The following is a 21,012-nucleotide window of genomic DNA, read 5'->3' as shown; positions in this document are numbered from 1 at the left end:
ATAAGGCACCAATAAAATCAATAAATGTTGCCCAAACATAAAAAAAGATATATTATCATAAAGGGAATAAATACACTTTAAAGATGTGATGTGACCAGTCTTTTCCCTACATGCAGTGTCTCATTTAGTCAAATGGTCACAGAGTGAGAATAGGCTGAATTGCTTGGTGCCCTATTCTATTAAGAGACAACTAATGGAATGAAAACAAAAAAGTGTCTTGCATTTGTCTGCAAAAAGCTCTTTTGATAAAACCACTAGAGGGTGCCAAATCAGACATTTTTTTAATTCTATACGGCTCTGTGATTGTGCATTATATCTCTTTCATGAAGGCCAACTTAGCTGGTTTACCTAAATTTCAGAATTTCACCTTTATTTAAACAAATTAGTACCAAACTACTGCCAACTATACATACTGTAGTAACATAAGTACTTACTGTATACTTACATACTTATTATTCTGCTCTAATATAAGACTTTATGAAAGTAAAAAGTTCACAGTATATCATCTTTGTTATGTCTGCCTGGTAGTTTAACCTTTGAGTTAATACTTGCTGTGCTGAGTTGGGAAAGAAAAGGCTGCTGTTGTATCAAACACATGGGAAAAAAAGTGACACAAAGCCATAGCTGAGTTTTCTGTTTTATTGATATACACTACTTCAGAGCCTACAGTATGATGCAAGGTATTCCCTTTGAATAATTTCAAAAAGCACTGCAGTCTTAAAAATTACAAAAAATTTAACATACAAAATATACAAGAAATGACAATACAAGGCTCGGTAAACATCAGCTAAACCTGTATTTCCCTTATATTTTACAAAACATATATGTATATACACATATGTGTATGTGTATGTATATATACATATACACACACACACACATATGTGTGTGTGTGTGTGTGTGTGTATATATATATATATATATATATATATATATATATATATATATATATATATTCAACACTCATACATGTCCCCAACCTTTAAGGAATGACATCCATTTCAAAGTATCAAAAATAGAGTTGTACAGTCTCTGTTGCTTTACCATAATGTAAAATGGGAACATATTGTTCGGTCTTTGGTTGTGACAGACGAGTACGGCAGCCAGAGTTTACTGTCAATGCTGGTTTAGTTTAGTTTTTTTGTTGACAAGTCTTTCAAGCTGCAGAACCAGCTTCATATGCAAAAAAAAAAGAAAAGACATATCCCTCCTCCCACCCAACCCTCAATGTCCACACTGTGCCCCCTTCCCCCCTCCAAAAAAACAAGTGAAATAATAATAATAGTTACAGAAAAGAAAAATCAACCCAGCATACAGACACACTGACAAACTGGTTTTCAAACAAGAGTTAAGGCATCCTAATTGTTTACATAGTGACATGATACTCTCACTATCTGAATGTTCATTTTTCTTTCCGCTCTGTAAAGTTCATAGGCAACATTACACATAGTTTATAATCTCGTTTTTCATATTCATTGTCATATCTCACATTTGCTGCTGTTATAGTTTGCATAGCCTAAATGCATGTGTGTGCTTCTGTTGTTGAAAATAGGACTCTTAGAGTTCCTGTCTTCTGTACAGCATATTTGGTACAAACACCAACCAACCATACATCCCAAACACACACACACACACACACACACACACACACACACACACACACACACACACACACACACACACACACACAACTGAATTTATTAAAATGCTCGCACTGTCCTTGACAAGGCAGATTGGCTGATGGGCAACTCCAGAATGCTAACAGAATCAATCAAGCATCTACAACAAGTCTACTTCTACGTAGAGGCATCAAGGTCTTTTTTTGTTGTCTTTTTTTCCCATCTCATTTTAAAAGGCATTAGCAGAATTATAATGCATAGCAGAATCATTTTTTGGAAACTGTCACCTGGAAACTGACTTCAAACCGTCATAAGCAACACTCCTCAGCTCTCACATGCAGGAGCATTATTGTCAAGCTTAAGGCAAAAGAAAAACAAAAAAACAATGGGAATCTGTCCACACCAGAAACCTGCCTGAAGACACTCTTTCCGCGAGACTGTGTTATTGCTGCCGTACAGGCACTGCATATCTGTCAGAATAAGAAATATGAATACATCATTGTGAATAGACACCATTCTGGAGACAATTAAAGGAGACGTGTTTGATTGTGAACAGCAAACATTGATTGTGGCAAACAGGGGAAGTGCATCCAGATGTTCTCCCTACTTTGGGATTTGTCATTTTACCTTGTTCATTAAAGAGGGGGGAACAACACATACATGTAATATATAAACATCTTTAAGTATAAAATATTTTCCCATTATATTGTCATACCATCACAGCTATGGTGGCTGTCAGGAATTCAAAGGCACACAAGGGCCCCTGGGAGATTTGGGGGAGTTATTGCATGAGAAGAAATTTCAGAGGCAGAGACGTCTGTCTCTGTGGATTAATAAAAACACTTCTCTGTAACCTGGAAATAAGGGCCATCTTCAAATATCTTTGAATGAAAATTAAAGGGGTAACTCGGTCCTTAAACCCCACTCGTCCCTCTTTAGGAGTCATGAAATCGTGTCCCGAAACAATATTATAGTCAAAGCCAGCTGTGCAAAACAGCAACAAAAAAAAGCTTTAGCTACCATTCAAAGCTGCTATGTGTTAATAAGGCATTTGTTCAACTTGAAGAAGATAAAGAAATACAGGAGAGGGAGGTCGTAAATGATGAAACACACGAGACAAAAGGAGGAAGAGAGAAGGGGATTCATGTACAGATATCTACACGGCTGAAAGGTTGCTAAACGTTGTGGAATGTTGCAGGTTGCAGATCCCAGACCAGCGCCAGAGGAGCTCGTCCTCCCCGCTGGGTCCCTGCACTCCAGAACCTGAATGGTTGTATCATCTGAAAGGGACAAAAACAAGGAGCGGACAGTGTCGTCATCACTGAGCCAAGAGTGTTCAGCCAGACATTCAAATTCTTTTGGAAAGTGCTTTTTTTTTTTTTTTTTTAACTGATAATTGAAATTCTGATCCTTCAGGGTGGTTAGCTTTGAATTTGGCAATCCAATTTTACAGCAAATTAATTTCTCATCTCTAACTTCCGAGGGTGATTAGTTACATGAGTAATGGAATCCCAGCTTTGGCTTCCCGTGAGAGCACTGTGCACTCCTGAGTTTCTCTGATTCTTCTATGTCTCAAGACGTCTTCGTTGACGAAGGCCGATGCCGGTGACAGGAGGGGAGGACAACACACACTTGTTGTATTGTCTCTGCTAGAGAGAGTTCTTCGAAAAGTGAGTGCTCCATTGTCACGGACAGCTGATTGGTCAGGAAGACAGCGGCGCTTTGAGAGGGCAGGCACACGCCTGATGAAGAGGGACGGGGTCGCATCTTATTCTCCAACCATTTTTAACCTCGCTCATTTTAAACTCGACATGCTCATATTCCCCCGCTCACTGTTCTCTTTACTCTGTGTGAGTTTGCGAGTTCTGTATCTATATCTCTAAATAAGATAAAATGTTTTTTTTAAATGAAATCAGAGGAGACAAATGAGTGTGTCTTCTTGTCAGGCTGGTGGTGGAGCAGGTCCATGAGGCTTTGACAGAATCTCCAACCGTATTCTGTCTTTGACCACAGCCTCTTATCTCGTCCTGCCCTCTTGTCCCTGACCAGGACTGGGGGTCCGGGGTCAAGAACTGGAGGGGGTGGGTCATGTCCCAAAAGCCTGTGTCGGGGCCTAATTGTTGGCTGGGCTATGACTGGCTGTGTGCTGTCGGAGGACCATGAGTGCTGGGGGACTGGGACATGTCTCTGCCGATGATTTCATTCACTGTGAAGAGAAAAACAAGACATGTATTAATACCTATTCAAGGTATCATTTACTTAGATTGCATTTGAATATGATTTTGACTGGAAATTAGTGAAGGGTGTACGATGCCGAAACTCCAAAGCTTGTTTCACTTTTGTAAAGATGACGTCCGAAGCTTCATTAAGCTAAAAGATACAAGTGATATACACACTGGTGTTAAAATAACAGAGGGGAATAATTGAAAAATAGGGTGATGTACTAGGGCTGGGCAATATGTCGATGTTATATCGATATCGCGATATGAGACTAGATATCGTCTTAGATTTTGGATATCGTAATATCGTGATATGACATAAGTGTTGTCTTCTCCTGGTTTTAAAGTGATGTCATTTTCTGAACTTACCAGACTGTTCTAGCTGTTCTATTATTTACCTTTACCCACTAAGTCATTAAATCATTTCTGGAGATTATCTATCAAAAATCTCATTGTGTAAATAACATTTTGTCAAAGCACCAATAGTCAACCATACAATATCGTCGCAATATCGACATCGAGGTATTTGGTGAAGAATATCGTGATATTTGATTTTCTCTATATCGCCCAGCCCTATGATGTACACTACAAAAAAAAAAAAAAAAAAAAAAAAAAAAATGGGAACAACAACAAAGTAATAAGGTAATACAAGTAAAACTTGAATCAAAACCAATCTCCAATTGTTACATTGATAAACTACAAGATTGAAACCATGAACTTAATGAGGCGTTGTCCTGAAAGGCTGCTATACGTTTTGAAAACCGCCAGATGTCACTGTGCATGTTGAGTTTGAAGGCGGCTCGAAGCTTCACGTTTTTCCGCACAAAACGGAAAGAAAGCCCCGAAGCTTCTTAAGGCTTCATCCGCCCCATCACTAGTGGAAATGAATTTCAGTAGAAGTACAGATTTGTGGCCAGCAGAAGGCAGTGCTGATCCACACTGAGCTCCTCACAAGTCTGAAAGTTCAAACTCAACCAGCCATGAGCTCAAAGCGGAAAAAAAAACTCAAACAAACTGGCAGACCCAAAGGTCACCAAAGTCACAATAACTAATGAGAGAAACTATTCCATTCACTAAATGCGCCAGTTCTGACCTTTGTTTGAGTCAAATGTTACCATGCTGGTAACCCACAGCATGTAAACACAATCCTGTTAGGCTGTTACTTCATTAGAGCTTTAATGACGGTTCAGTACATTTCCTCAGGCCTGTTCATGGGGTTTGTAAGTATGGCAAAAAAAAAGGGCTGTGTGAAACCAATCCATTGTTAAAAACACGTTGTGGAGGCCGGGGTGGCACTCAGGCACAGCAGGGTTAATTACTCCACCGACTCCGTTACAGCCTGATTTAAAATAAATAACAGATAACTCTTTCTTCTGCACTGCTGTTTTGCAGCCAGCGCGCGGGATTGTTTTACATCTGCTGCCTCCATTCAGTATCCACACTGGGACCACAAGAGACACAGCGGGGAGCTAGTAAAAAAAAGTGCAGCCGTGAAGTAAATCAACTTCAAATACTTTGTTATGGTGAGGCAGACGCGAAAACAGACAGGCGGAGAGAACACCGTTTGGTAAAATTCATGGAAAATATGATATGAACAGAGTTAGTAGGCTGTAACAATTCCAAATGTTGCTGTACAACTGAAATAATTGCGATTAACAATACAACTGTCTCTGTCAGTCAAATTTAAAAACATTTATTTATTTATTACTTTTTCGAACGAATTAAAGTTTTGAATGAATTCCAGGATACATCTTTTGGTTGTATAATCACTGTCATGTGACCCAGATAATATAATAACACAAGTACACAGCAAACACTTGTTCTAACTGTACACCCCCCTTTTTTATTTGTGTTGCTATGAACATGTATAGGGTCAAGTGCCAGCACCTAGTATAGCTTTAGCTGTCCAAACAGTCTGACCAATTACTTATACAATTACAATTTGGCATAACTAAACAAAATCAACTGACCGTCAACAGTCATACCCTTTATCACCATAGCTAAAGTTAGCCATTCATTGCGGTTAAACAAAGAAACAGTGTAAAATAATTGACAATTAGACAATTATGTAACAATTGTTACAGGCCTAAACTGGGCTTTCCCTGTAACAATGTGTGTGTGTTTGTTTTTTGTCCTGTGATTTCTTCATGTCATTTCTGGAGGTGACGTTGAAAGGTCAGAAACAGGCTTGGTAAACTGGTTTGGGAGGGTGCAGCAGAGACCTCAGGCCCAGTCTGACACTGGGAGAGTTACACGTCACAGTTACCTGTCTGTACATGACAGCTCCTCTCTCCTCCACCTACCTCTGTCCACTTGTGCAACTGTATTGTAAAATCACACATCCCTCAGGCCATAATAACACACATGTATTACTGTAACTCCATAACAAATGAATACAAAAAGGAGGGACAGGGGATGACTCAGTCAACGATGAGAAAAATGAACCCAGCCAAGTGTGTGTTTCATGAGAAAAAAGAAACCATATTTAAATGTGATGACACAGAGTGACATGAATGCTGTGGAAAAAAAAAAAAAAAAATGTGTTCACAACTTTCATCAGTTCAGTCAAATATAATAATCCTTCATATTTGTTTCACAATTTCATCATCTTCTCCTCAAACTACAGTACGCTCTAAGTCAATTTTTCTTGTGTATTGTTAACAGCACATATGTCCATTAAACACCTTGATTCTTTTAGTCTTTGTGGCGGGACCAACCGTTTTTTTAAATTCTGTTGTTTTATTTGTGTTTTCTGCTGCTTGCTTTTGTGTCTGGCCACCATCACTCACATCATCCTGTTAGCGTGGGAGGCTCTTCCTTTCCCATGTCAACCATGTTCACACACACACACACACACACACACACAGTCACACTCAGAGCACTACCACGCATTTATGAGACTACACTGTGACTATCAAAGCAAACATTTACTTTTGTATATATAACACTAAGGTACAATATACATCAAGTTAGCCAGTTTATTGATTTTGTCACGCAATTCCATTGGTGAAATAAAAACTGTGACGGAGGACTACAGATCTCCTTTAAAGGCCATGGCTTTTCAAAAGGCAAGTGTTGCAACTTTGCTAGAAAAAAAGACAGCATCTTACTGCTGTTAAAGGACTGTCAGAGCAGCTGTATCCATACTAGCAGCTAGTACAGTGACTGGGCTTCTTTTGTTCAAGCTCCACATTCATTTAGTGAAATGTAGCTAAGAAATGTTTTAGATTTCACTCCTATATTCTATATTTCACTTCTTTTAACACAGAACAAATGTATAAAACACCTTAAATGTGTCTACACTTATCTTTCAAAACCGATCATGGTCTGTATAAGGCTCTAATTTAAACACTAATAAATGAAATGACTGGGTCAATCACAGAGCGATGTTCACGGGCATGTCGCACACAGCTGACATGTTGTATGGTAAACTCTGCAGCTCTGTTGATTCATGGAAGTGAATCTGCCCCACCAACACCACCACAGGAATATGAGCAACATAGTGCGAAGTGCGACAGACCGACATCAAGTGGGCGTCTGCAGAAATCATATCACTTTCCGCTGTACAGTTTAGATTGTTGCAGAGGCAAACACGAACCTATCGACTGATTAATAAGAGAGAGAGAGAGAGAGACACACCGGGGGCAGTAGTCATCAAACCATCTAAAAAACCCATGACTCCGTCAAGGGCAATGTTACACTAATTCCTCTCAATTTGATTCACTCCGTTTTCTCATTTAAAAAAAAAGTGGCAGAAGAGGTTTTCCCACACAATCTGGCAGTTTCGTTAGGCTTCACTCTCGATATTACAGCTGTGCTCAATGTAAATTTGGACGACTTGATTATGGGGCCGTTTGAAGAAAGACTAAACTCATTCTGAAAGTGATTTTCCATCTTTCTCAAAACAGACAGATCTCTTGTTTTCCTTCTGAGAAAAAGTTAGCATGTGTATACTAAAAGACAAAAGATACAAAGCCCAAAAATGAACTGAAGTAATCTACAGAAGTTGAATCAGTTGACAAAATAGCGTAAGCGGAAAGTATTTTACATAAAACAAAGGTTCACTTTATCATATCAGTGAGCAATAATCTATGCTTCAGATACAATCATTTAATTAAAGCTGGGACTCCACACTTCAATAATCCAGAAGTGAAAGAGAGGTTTGAGTCGAGCCTGGCTTATAAAGAGTTTCACATGCTGATAGTGTTTTCTCAGATTTACTGGTATTGTTCATGACAGTGCAACAGAAAGCCGATGATTCAGCGCTGCCTGCCATAGCAAGTGTGGCTCTGAATGCCTCAGCCTGGAGGGAGATCCTCTGCAGATGACTAGGAGGGGGGCTCCCTAGTCAAAATATACATCTGCAGTCAGCCGAGTACTATTACTACTACTACTACTACTACTGCTCTCAGGTAGGCTTATATCAGATGGATCCTTCCCCTGTGTGGTCATGGCTTTTCGATTTTTCGTTTGGTTGAGATGGGAATTCAAAAAAACAAATAAAGTCCACTCCTGTTTATCATCTATGCAGCCATTTATCAACACTGCTTCTTGTACTGTGCTTTAAATGTTTTTATTTGACTAGTTTATCTTAAATGTCCTTACTAATCTTTAGGACCAGGCTTCTTTGTGTTTCAAAGGAAACGCAAGGGAAATAAGGCCAGGCTTAAATCTCCGTAAACTAGGCTAGTTACAGTCATTTATTGAATTAAAGCTATAGTGCGTAGTTTCTGTCTCCCCCATGAGGAATTCTAAGTAATGACAACAATAACTGCAGGCGCATCCACATGATACAAGCCTTGATCGCCCACCGCCCCCACCCCTCCCCCACGCAGTTGCTAGTAGCCAAGGAGGACACGGAGGATTAAAAAAACATGATGACTCTCACCTCAGAAGAGGTCATTATCTTCACTCGAGTTTCTGCATGCGAAAGTCGCCGGATGCCTCAATCTTCTGAATATAGCCATACTGAGAAATACAGAGAGAGTTGTGTGGAGCTGATAGTCTTAATTAGCTTTGTAGGAACTCATTTGGCAATGGCTTGAATGTAACGGACGTTCATTAACATATTAAAAAGTTACGCACTAAAGCTTTAAGCATAATTGTTCACAAGCTACCGATTTGTGATTAATGTCACACAAAATGTGTGAGATTAAAGATAAAACCGAAAAAATAAAACATGGTCACAGTATTTGCAGCTTTAAAAAAACAGAAGACATTTTTGCCTTGAGAAAGATACATTGTCAGCTCTACATATGCTGAATGAATTGTTGTTTAACATCTAGCAGGAGACCACTGAGATTGGGTAATCTCACGTCTGTTTCTAAAGTGCATGTCAAAGGCGGTATATTGAAAAGATTTCCATAATGCAAAGCAGAAGTGAAATAAGCAGATGGACATTCAGTATGATAAACATGTCTACTGTCAAAATGGAAAATGGGTAATTATCAAAACACTCTATGACACATTGAAAAAAAGTTCCCTGACCCTGGCTTAAAAAAAAACATTACTCTGGCAGAGCAGCTAAGAAAATAACTCAAAGATTGAATGATTCTTGAGTCCTGCAAATGAAGACAACATGCTACAATGGAAAACATTGCAAAGGGAACAGACAGAGGCAAGACTTGGTTTGCCTGCGAGAGGGACTATCCAAATACAGTTTCCACTTGCAGGGCCCTGTAGTGACATGCACACATCTTCACAGAGCCTCAGGTACGAGAGAAAAACGCAAAGTGAAAATCCAATGAGCGATCACATACACATTGGAAATAGATGGTCAGTTTGATGAAATCGAAATCTGCCAGGTCGACTCACTAAAGATTTCTCTGGTTCACTCGTGTAACTCTGCTGCTGCTCTGTGATCGGTTTTATTTTAATTTCTTCTTTTGGTAGTAAGTGAGTGGGTGAGGGACCAGAGCACATCGGAGAAGCTCTTTATAAAAGTCAGTTTCTCAAAGTCACTCATTTCTGTGAATCATCGCTGGATCTGATCTGACAGTTAAGTGATTCACAAGACTCCTGCCTTTGATCCGGGACACAAAATAGTGGATCCATTACGATGGTTAACACTACTTATTGTATCAGCAGAGAGCATTAAGCTGAGGAGTCTCTGGTGTCAAACCATAATAACCCCAAAGCTTTCCCTGCCATTTAACAGATGATGGTCAGGAGCTGCTAACCCATATAAGATAATAGACTTGTTTTTTCACTTGAGCAGAGAGTTTTGGTTAATGTTTCCTGTACCATGAAGATAATATACAGCAGTAGAGCTGCAACTAACTTTAAAAAAAAAAAAAAATGATTATCATTTGATTGTTTGGTCTGTAACAAGTCAGAAAACAGTTAAAATTTCCTAAAGTTCAAGTTGATGTCTTCAAATCGCTTGTTTTGTGAGTCCAAACTCCAAAGATGTTTAATTTACTAGCACAAAAGAAAAAGCAAAAAAATCTTTACATTTGAGAAGCTGAAATTACAGAATGTTTTATATGTTTCAACTTATCATTTGTTTTTCAAAAAAGTGTAAGAGTAGAGTTTAAAAACCAAATAGTATCTTCCACACTGCAGCTGAGGTGACTCATCAACTTAAACTAACACACACGCACGCACGCACGCGCACACACACACACACACACACACACACACACACACACACACACACACACACACACACACATATCAGCACCTGTACATTTACTAGGGGGAGTAAAATCTACTTCACTACTCTGTCAAGTCCTCACTTGTGCACCATGAGAAATGTGGTGTGGTGTCAAACACCAGCGCTCGATGCTTGGCTGACAAGCACATATCAACACTGACACTCAGAAAGAGCAGCCAACAACGCAACAATCTAAATCTTGGCAAAATCCCCATTGAAGACAGAGCTGTTCATTTTCATAATAACTTGGTATATTCAGAATCATGAACTAAGAGTCCCCCTCCTCCTGTCTAAAGAGAAAGGCAGCACTGGCACTGTCCTCGCACCAGGCTCCAGCCTCTGCCAAGACCTCTGCATTACACTCTCTAAGACCTTAATTGTGTGGAAAGATGACACAGAAAGTCTGTTTCCACTTGTTTCAGGGGAAAAGACCGGCAAATGTTTGCCATTGTTTTTAACGAGCAGCAGCAACAGCAGCAGCATTTGATGGAAACGTATTTTCCTTCCACTGTTTTTTTTTTGTTTGTTTTTTTTTTAATGCCACCGAATCAAGAGCTCTGTGTTATTACTCTGTTATGGTTGGTCAGTGGCAGCATGAAGCCTCTGACTAAAATGGTCCCATTCACTCACACACACACACACACACACACACACACACACACACACACACACACACACACACACACACACACACACACACACACACACACACACACACACACGTCTGTGTACACAAACAAAAACGATGATGTATATCTGGTTGTTTCATACAAATAATCACAGTTCAATTAACTACAGACACATACAAATATCAGAAGTTAATGATTATGGAAAAACTAGTTTGTCGGATGCAATATCTATAGTGATGTGATGAATTCAGAGTTGTCAACCATTTAATGCTTTTACTGTAAATGACTTTGCTTTATGCTGTTGTTGAGCTTTGTGAGCTATTAAATAACAATAAATGAAGCAGGTGTACCTTTACAGTACAAAAAGAACAATTGAGCAAATTCAAATAAACTTTTTAGGCCTTTCCAAAAGGCTAAAATGTGAATCAAGCCCATTTACAAAGGTAGCCAAAAAAAACAAAGGTCATTTCCAAATGTAATGTCATGTATAATTAAATTTGCGATACAACTGGAGTCGTATTTCTCGCCACCTGTCAAAGGTAAATCCAATATTCACTGGCGCTTTCTACCCGGTCTGGTCGGCCAACTCCTGAGAAAAATATCTTGGCCTCTTCACCACTGACTTGTTTTATTCATTTACAGCTCTCTGCCATTTTTGCAACATTCAGGGAGCCTAAAGTCAGATTATGGGCAGAGAGTCAGCTGGCCATGAGCTGAAGGAGACTTAAAACTGAGAAGATGTTGCTGTTGATTCTCAGTGGAATTGGCAGCGCTGACCAGCCTTTGTCTTTACACACAGCTACTTGTTTTGATGTTAAAGCAATAGTCAGACGTGAATCTTGCCAAGAGTCACATTAGTAGAGCATTACCACTCTAATATCTGTCCGATAAATATGAGGATGCTGTCAGTAGCCGGTTAGCTTAGTTAGCATAAAGACTGGCCAACAGCTAGCATGGCTCTCTCCGAAATCCACATACCAGTACTTCTAAAGCTCACTAATTAACACGTCATATGTCACTTGTTTCCAGTCTTTGTGCTAAGCTAACGGTCTAAAACAAGTTGGGATTTTACGGGCCGGGCTATGTCTTGGCCAGGAGCAGTTGCCAGGCAACCAGCAGAGACTTCATGAAGTGACTGTAGTCCAGCACAAACCCCTCGTAGAACCACAAGATGTTGTTTTTACACTTGGTAGGTGGACTTTGTTGCCTTTAAGGTGCTTACACACCAACCAGACGGCCGACCGTCGGCAGAAAAGGCAGTCGGACTGATCAGTCGGGTCCCCGAGGTCCAAAAAAATGCCTCAAAACACACTGAGGCGACGCCGACTTGAGTGTATGCTCTGCGCGTGCGCGAAACGTAATACGTCTCCATAGCAGCAGGCGGCGCTTCTCTGTATTGTTTCCATTAACAGTCTATGATTGTTTCCCAGAAAATGAAAACCGGCAGCTGACCGGACGAACGCGTCACGTGGGTCTTTTTTCCCGGAAATTCACAGCCAGACTGTCATGGCGGATTGTTCAGAATACGATCTCATATTGTACTAAAATAGTTCACCGAAACGTGTTTCTGAAAACATTTTAAGCGTAAAATAGGCCATGCAGTTACTGAATCTGTCTTCATTTCAGATCGACAAAGGTCAGTTTAAAAGATTTTCGTCAGATTTTGAGAGGCTCATCCGCTTGCCATTTCCGGGTGAGTCCCGACTGCCCTGTCTCCGACTGAGCATGTCGGGTCGGCCAAAATGAAGGCCGACAGCTCCTCCGACGGACGACGGCACGGAACACACCGAACAGACTCGAGTCACTGACCTCACCAGACTGTCCGACGGCCGATAATCAGGTTGGTGTGTCAGCTCTCTTAGACAATCCAAGCAGATCCCAACAAGCTGTTTCCCCGTGTTTAGTCCTTATGCTAAGTTCAGCTGCAGCCTCATATTTAAGATACACACAAGAGTGGTATTGATCTTCTCATCTAACATTGGGCAACGAAGCAGATAGTCAATTTTCCAAAATGTCGAATTATTGTTTGAATACAAAAAATGTGCATGTATGCAAGCTTCTGAGTAACAATGCTATAGCCTGTTAAATCAAAAGTTTGCCTGAGAAATTAAAATGTCCACAACAAGTTTCTGTCTATTTCTACACAGTCCATGGTCTTGTAAAGATAGAAAAACAGAACAGTAAAAACCATATATTTAAAAGCTGTGTTCACTGCACGGACAGTGCCTTGTATATTTGATTACATCTACAGGATAACGAGTTTCACTCTGTGTGTGTGTGTATCTGTGTGTGTGCATTTGTGTCATTACTGTTGTGTCTCTCTTAAGGAGTCTATTATTACCCTCAATGCCGTGCTCTCAGTTTGAGGCAGCTGTACATTTTGGGCAGGGCAGGGCCAACAAAAGACCAGCTTTTGTTGTAAACACACTGCACACACTACAACACCCCAGTAACTGTTTACACACAGACATACACACACACACACACACACGGACAAACACACACACGGACAAACACACACGAATGCTATCCCTTCCCATCCAAGTGAAAGAACCTGTATTTATTTTGTTAAGGTATATGTGCCAAACAGTGATCATGAAAAACTTTGATAATATTTCATGATGGTACACCCAACCCTACTCTGTTGTTTTGATTTAGACATCAAAGCAGTAGAAATACACAAAGCTGCACATTTTAGTGACATTCAGTTATATCCCATGCTGCTTTGATGAACAATTCCTTCTTTGCTTTTCCAGTTCAATGCCTTTGTTAACTTAACATCTTCTCTTCATTTTTTTCACTGCAAAATCTAACAAAAAATAAAGCCTTGCTGTCCGTCTGCTGTGATTCCAAAGAGGCTACTTTATATTTAATAAATATTCTTTATCATTGTTGGATTAAGTCCAATTGCACTTTAACAAAACTTCATTTAGTTGATATGGACACATTAAAATATACATGTACTGTATTAAAAAAAGCATTTAATTATCCAGTATACACTTTACTTTAATCTCAGATGCCAAATACATTTCAGATTGAATGTCTCGGCTGAGTGACCCTGCAGTGGGGTTGGAGACTGACCTTGTCTGTCCATCTGTCTGTCAGTCTGTTTTCACACATCCTGTGTCTCCTGCTTAGCACACACACATACAGTACACTCACACCTCCACAACATCAAACACAATACCCCATTTAACACACACACACACACACACACACACACACACACACACACACACACACACACACACACACACACACACACACACACACACACACATCTCAAGCATGCTCTGGTGTGCGTCACAAGGGCCATCTGCTTGCTAACCAGAGCAGTTTTCTACACGTTCACATTTGTATTCCCTCTCTTGCCACGGACACACAAGTCTGTGATTCTACTGTAGTATTTCACATACTGTATGATTGTATGATGCAAATATAATGATCCAATCTCAGCTTTCTACAGGTCAGGCTTTATAGCCACTTTTTTTTCAAAACACATTGAATGTTTCACTAAAAGATGCATTTTGTTAGTACAAATTAAAAGTGGAGGACAGCAGAATAAATATCAGAACAGGCAGAGATGGCGAAACCTCATTCTCAAATGTCTCTGTTAAAGGGTGACGTGTTGATGGAAGTTACACTTTGTCTTAACTGTATATCTGTATATAACTGTATATAAGGCTGGTTTCCCCGGTTCTAACCACATTAATCATGTAGCCAGTCACAGTGATTATATGCACTAACTTGCGTTTGTGCCCATCCCGATCTGTCTGTCAAACTGGGGTGAATATGGTCTACTTAAGAGAGTGTGACCTCCTAAAACTCGGAGCTGGATGTAAGCTTCATGTTGCTACTTCAAAACATGGCCTACAGAGCTGGGCTGGCACAGAAAGCTATTTTTAGCAAAAGGCTCAAAGGGAGAGCTTACATTCCCGGCTGAACCATGTCACTCACAAACTTTTCTCACACTTTTTTTTGTAAGAGTGTGAGTGCAGCCAGCTACTTTCAGAGTTGCTGTGTGTCTGTCTCTGCATATATGATGGGGAGAGACAGACTAAATCTGAGTTATAGTTTTATGTGAAACATTTCTGAGTAAACAGATTTTATGAGTGCACATGTGAGCCTGTAAGAGGGAAAAACAGAGAAGAGACAGTGAAACAGGCTTTTTTATCACAAAGGTTACATGTTTAAATGTGTGTTAGCGTGCGTGCGTGTGTGTGTGTGTGTGTGTGTGTGCGTGCGTGCATGCGTGCGTATGCATAAGCACTGATGAACCTCAGTGGTTGTCGGTCTTTCACACACTACTTATTGACAGTGGCCCTGTGTTAATTAGGCTGACCCTTGCTAGTGCACAATATCACACCTCCCTGACACAGCCTCGCCAGGCTATTTATTAACCCTAAACCTTTGGGACCCTCATTTGAATATGGCACTGGGGTTAACAAAACCTAGCGATCCTCTGAAGGGCAGATAAGGAGGTAGATGATTTGGAATAGTTTGGATGCACAGATTACAAGCAGAAGTAGAGTTAATGGATAAGAGACAAAAGCTGCTAAATGCATGCACTGACTTCACGGTCAATTGTTAAGTCAACAACTTCTACTAAACACGCTAATTCAGAGCTCTTAATGCACATACACATACGCTCACATACACACAAACGCACACAGGATGTAATTACTGCAACAGCACACAACTGTAGTCTCTGTGTTCTAGCTACAGTCTTTGCAAGTATAGTAGCACAAAATGATGCAATCCTCTCCCCCTCCCTAGTTCCAAGAAGCCAAAACATACAAAGTGTAATTAATCTCCAAACTGCTGCCAGAGATACAGAAGCTTAGTGATTTAATATGATTCTATAGTTATCAGCCCTATTGTCTCTATGTTACCCAATACTAAGTCACAGGACCCCTCAGTAATGAACCTGTGCACACAACTGTGTGTCGCAACAACAGATGAAACACTATCACCATAATCAGGCATCAAGGTTTCCGCCATTTGAAAATACAACAACTGGTGCTCTGTATTGTTTTACATCATCAGATATAAATGCATCTTGCGCATGACATATTGTAGGGTAAATTTAATCCCTCATCGGCCCCTTGTTTTAGACTGTAAATTAGATTGTTCACAGATTGGTGTGTTGTGTAAATATCTTGTGTAAAAGGACAGGGCGAGGGAGGAAAATGTGATAATGAGAGCAGAAAGACCTGACTGACAGTAAACTGGAGAATGAGAGTCAGAGCAAAAACAAAAGAGACATGTAGTTACACAAAGGCAGATGGAGTGAAGTTGCGTGTCCACGGGTCTTCGTCTGAGGGTCAGCTTCTCTTTTTAATTGTTTTAAGTGCTTGCAACCAAATGTGATCAAGTGTCTATTTCCGTTTGACTGCCTCCATGAGCTTCACGTTAAAATAACTTCTTCTTTGTCACTTTTCATGAACTGACCAATCACAGCAGAGAAGGCACTCTCAGGTTTTTCTGCTTGTTAAAGACATCAGTTGGACACTAACCCTTGGAAGAAAAACACCAAAATGATTTTGTAGTCACAGAGATTAACATGATGAATAAAAATCTTACCATCGTCCAGCGTGATGTCCTGTAGGCCGATGGAGCGGAAGGTGGGCTCCCTGTCCTCTGGCTCCTCTTTGATGTTCAGCCTCTCTCCGTCTGAGGGGAAGGGTCCCTGTGGGCTTAGAGGGTGACCCAGAGGCCCTGCAGCCACCGGGGACAGGCTGGCCATGACCGGACTTGTAGCCTGGGGGGAACGCTGTCCTGAATGCTGCTGTTGCACGGGCCCCAGAGGACTGCCACCAGAGGTGGGGGAGGATGAGGTGGGAGACTGGTAGGGCAGCGAGTGGAGCTGAGGGGAGGAAGGCCCAGAGTGGGGAGAGGGGATCATCCTTGGAGCAGGGGCGGTGGGCGGTGTGGGACAAGAGGCTGACCTTTGACTTACCGGGTGGTAGCTCATAGCCCTCTGCAGTTGGGAGGAGTGCTGCCCCACGAGGGGGTGGCCACCCGGAGAGGGCACCTGGGTTGGATTTGGGGAGCAGTGATAGCCTCCGAGTGCGTGCAGGTGTGGGGATGAAGGGGAGAGCAGGGGTTGCTGGCTCTGGGGAGACCCAGCAATGGGGTTGGTGGTTGAAGAGGAGGGAGCTGATGGTGAGGAGCAAGGGGAAGAAGGGTACACCATTCCCATGCTCATTGGGTGTGATGCCTCACTGGGGCTGTGCTGAAAAGGCATCCTGTCGTAGCCCTGAGGAGGAAGGCTGGACTGGCCGTTGAAGGCCAGGCTATGACTATGACTGTGGCTGTGCTGCATAGGCTGGTAGGAGGGCCGGGGGGGAGCCGGAAGAGGAGAAGGGGCAGAGCCCGGGTGGAACGTCATGTGGCAGTCGGCAGGGGGGTGGTGCAAGCTGCGACCCTGGAGGTGAGGCAGGTGCTGGAAAGACGGGGAGCCCAGGGAGGGGCAGGGGGCCTGCAGGGGTAGCAGGCCAGGTCCGGAGCCGGTGGCCAGGCCGTGAGGGGAGCTGGACAGAAGGTTGTCCGATGGGTGGCACTGCTCAGGAGAAGGCAGCTGGGTGCGCACCAGACTGGCAGCATGTGCCAGGGGCATGGCCATAGGGGGTACTGCAGAAAGGTCCAGCTCTTCTCTGTGCTCCTGTTTCACCATGACTAAAGGGAGAGAGGTATATACAGAGAGAGGGAGGAAGAGAGATGTGATGAAAGAGGAAAGACAGACAGGATGAAAGAAAAACCACATTGTCAGTATCGTCCATCAATCAAATACTGCGTGAAGAGAAAGAAAAGAAACGTTTTTCCTTCTTCTCAAAACCCACTAATTTTCGCAATCCATGGCTTTGAAGTTCAAATATGTTTCAGTAAAAGCTGCAGAACTAGGTCATAAGAATCTCAAAGTAGTGAACGTAGTTTGTGAAATAAATGGATTGTGAAGTGGGTCTCCTTCTAGATGAAAAAAAGCCTCCCAAAAACTGAGGGACATTGTGATGGCAAATGGGGCCATTCCCTTTTACTGTGACAGCTCACAGCACTGCTATGCCAATCAGTAACCTATTTCCCAATCTGGTGCCTTGTGACAGTGAGTTTTATTTTTATCCAGCTCAGAATTAGAGGGAGAGCATATGTTGTCAGACTGGGTGCCATCGTGTGAAATGTTGTATGGGAAGAGGAGCTGAATGCCCCGCAGCCCAGATCAGACCAACAGCAAATGAGTTCACTGTTCGTTGCCCTCTACTCACCCCATCATGCCTCTGGGATTGACAGGCAAAGGGGCATGAAAAAGCCAAACAGGATTTATTCTGGCTAAAAGCAGAACCAGAGGGATATTAAGGGTAAGGGAAGGGTAACGTACTGTATATTTAAACACTGGACATAATTGAAGTTCGGATGTTTTAATTTTTTTTACCCAACATTAATATAACCACAAAATTGAGCATACCCATGTGAGATTTGACTAATAGTGTGGTCCTTATGTTTGAAAAAGACAATATTCGATATAAAAAGGACATGTTACTTTTTTCCTGACAATTCTCTCAGAATTTATCCTTAAATTGAGCCTCTGCAGCCCAGCCCACGATTAAACTTTTTTTTTGCCACAATAAAGCAGGTGGTGTCCGTGGTAACATTAGTGGTGTCAGTGACCCATCTTGACTGAGCAGGGTAACTCTACTCTGCTCGGATTGGCTGCCCTAATCTGTCAACGGTGAAAACAGGAACTGTCAGTGCCGAGTGGGCGTGCTTGCAAACAGAAAGGCTGGGTGGGTGGAGGGGCAAGGCAGCTTATATGCGTACACACATACACAGCGTTGCGGTAAAACTCAGGGGTTTGGATATGTTGCACAAAATGCTCACATGTCATTATATTCCGCCAACGGTGTTTTCAGTTTGACTGGCTTCAAGAAGAAAATAACACAATAACAATATCAAATAGGAAGGCAGTAATTTGACTTTGATGAAAAACACTAAGGAAACTTTCAGATCAAAATATTATGACCACTGAGTTTCCTTGCTGCCAAAAATAATCATATCAATCTACTGGTCTATGTATAGTTAAAGTTTCCTGGATAGCAAAATATTTGCATCATAAAAGCCCAAGTAAATACTTTGTACAATACATGTGAGAATAAAAAAAAAAGTTGGCTTGGGAGTTTCAGTAGGCTTTACAAAATAAACAGTTGGCAGGTGTTAATGCTATTGTTAGTGAAAGAGCCCCCTCTAAACCACAGCAATGCTTTCTTTGGAGAGAGAAAGACAGAAACGGGGTTAGTAAAACCCCTGTGGAGAAGTGTGCAACTGTCTCTGCTGTCAGTCAAACTTCTTTTCATTACCTTGGGAAAGTAACTACAGCAGGAAGCAGTACACCCAAAGGAATGCAAAGTAAAGCTGGAGAGAATCTCTTTGTGTAAATGTCTGTAAAATGAGTTGCAAGAAAATGACTTAGGATCTCAAAAAGTTGAGCACCTAAAAACGGCATAAGATTAGCAAAATGATGCTCCCTTGCCTAACCTGTTTTGCTTTCCAAGGATTTTCTTTCAAATGTAGCAGTTGTAAGTCGAAAAAAAAAAACCCCAGTTATTATTGGTTTAAGATTCTTTCCAAAAGTCATGAGAACCTCTCATCTCACCTGAAAGGTAAGTGAAGCGTTGCGATTGGCTCCTTTTCCGCTTGCCATTGCAGACATAAAACTGCACCTGCACAGCTGAGCCCACAGACTTACTGTGGTAGGGAGGGACCTCCACCATGATGCAGGACTACAAAAAGAAATTTAACAATATTTAAACACACTTATTGCCAACAAAACATAATACCATTTATTGCATACAATACAATACAAATATTAGTACAAAAATGTACAACAGCCAACAAATATTACAGGCAAAATGCTGTACAACAACTGTACGGGTAAAAAAATGACTACTTACTCCTTGAGTTTTCTCGCGCATTATTTTTGCCTCAACTTCCCATTGTGGTCGTCCATCTAGGAGAAATGGTTAACAACAACAAAAAAAGCTAAATGCATAGCCAGTGATAATCCTAGTGCCATAAACAGGCAGAGACACATGTTACACAAAATAATACAGGTTGAAACTTTTACTGTACATACTACAGGAAATATTTTCATTATTCATGTCACCCTCAACTCTGTTTCCTTGCATTTAACATTAAACTTCAAAATCATAAAAACAGCGCCAGATTTGACAGACCAGTAAATCAGAAAACCCCTTTTTTCCGACAAACGCAACAACTGCTATTATTCGTACAAGTAACCTCAAAATATGTAGTTTAAATAGGCATAAAAACAACAAATGGACAGGAAATTAAAATGAATATATTCAGCCCTGATTACTAAAACAGAAGCAGTAATAAACCCAGGCCACACATAATCACTGATGACTGTTTTTCAAAGTAACTTTCCTCATCTGGAGTAGCTCTTGTTCTCTATTTTCTATTTTCCTAAAGATGATGTCAGTGAACAGTGCTTTCTCAAACAGACGGGGCTTAAGAACCACACGAGGCATCAGAAAAGCACACAATTTCAATTTGTCCTGGAGAACCAAGAGACATCAAAATGATGTAATTTGTGAAGGCCCAGAGGCCCCATGGAGAAAATCCTTGCAGCTATTAAATAGTAATCAAATGTCCAAATATCCTGCTGTTTGTCTTGCCTGGTTAAAATTATGGAGAGAGCAGTGGAATAATTGTATTTATTTTCAAATGCCTTTACACACTGCCAGGTTTCTGGCTAGAAAACATCCTTTCCAGTTTTCCTACGAGGGATCTAATTATTTGGCCAGACATCTTAAGGGCAGCTGCTTGAAGGGAAGCAGTTGGGGTGAAAACACTGACAGGCTCTCCGCGGAAGAATC

The 21,012-nt window shown here is 41.2% G+C and overlaps 1 protein-coding gene across 3 annotated transcripts in view; it reads right to left on the bottom strand.

Annotated features, from left to right (window-relative positions):
• Positions 1–1,152: 1,152 nt before the first annotated feature.
• nfatc3a (nuclear factor of activated T cells 3a) overlaps positions 1,153–21,012 on the bottom strand; it is a 67,627-nt gene continuing 47,767 nt past the window's right edge. For all 3 annotated transcript variants that reach the window (XM_031314394.2, XM_035999337.1, XM_031314393.2), the window contains exons 7-10: positions 20,068–20,123; positions 19,770–19,896; positions 16,706–17,800; positions 1,153–3,825 (exon numbers count right to left, since the gene is read on the bottom strand). In XM_031314394.2, coding sequence (XP_031170254.1) covers positions 3,749–3,825; positions 16,706–17,800; positions 19,770–19,896; positions 20,068–20,123 — 1,355 coding nt within the window. In that variant the 3' untranslated portion in view covers positions 1,153–3,748. The remainder of the gene's footprint in view (positions 3,826–16,705; positions 17,801–19,769; positions 19,897–20,067; positions 20,124–21,012) is intronic.

This window comes from Sander lucioperca, chromosome 3 (assembly GCF_008315115.2).
Source record: "Sander lucioperca isolate FBNREF2018 chromosome 3, SLUC_FBN_1.2, whole genome shotgun sequence".
Taxonomy (NCBI): Eukaryota; Metazoa; Chordata; class Actinopteri; order Perciformes; family Percidae; genus Sander; species Sander lucioperca.
The sequence above is the reverse complement of the archived record's forward strand: the minus strand, read 5'-3'. Positions and strand labels throughout refer to the sequence as shown.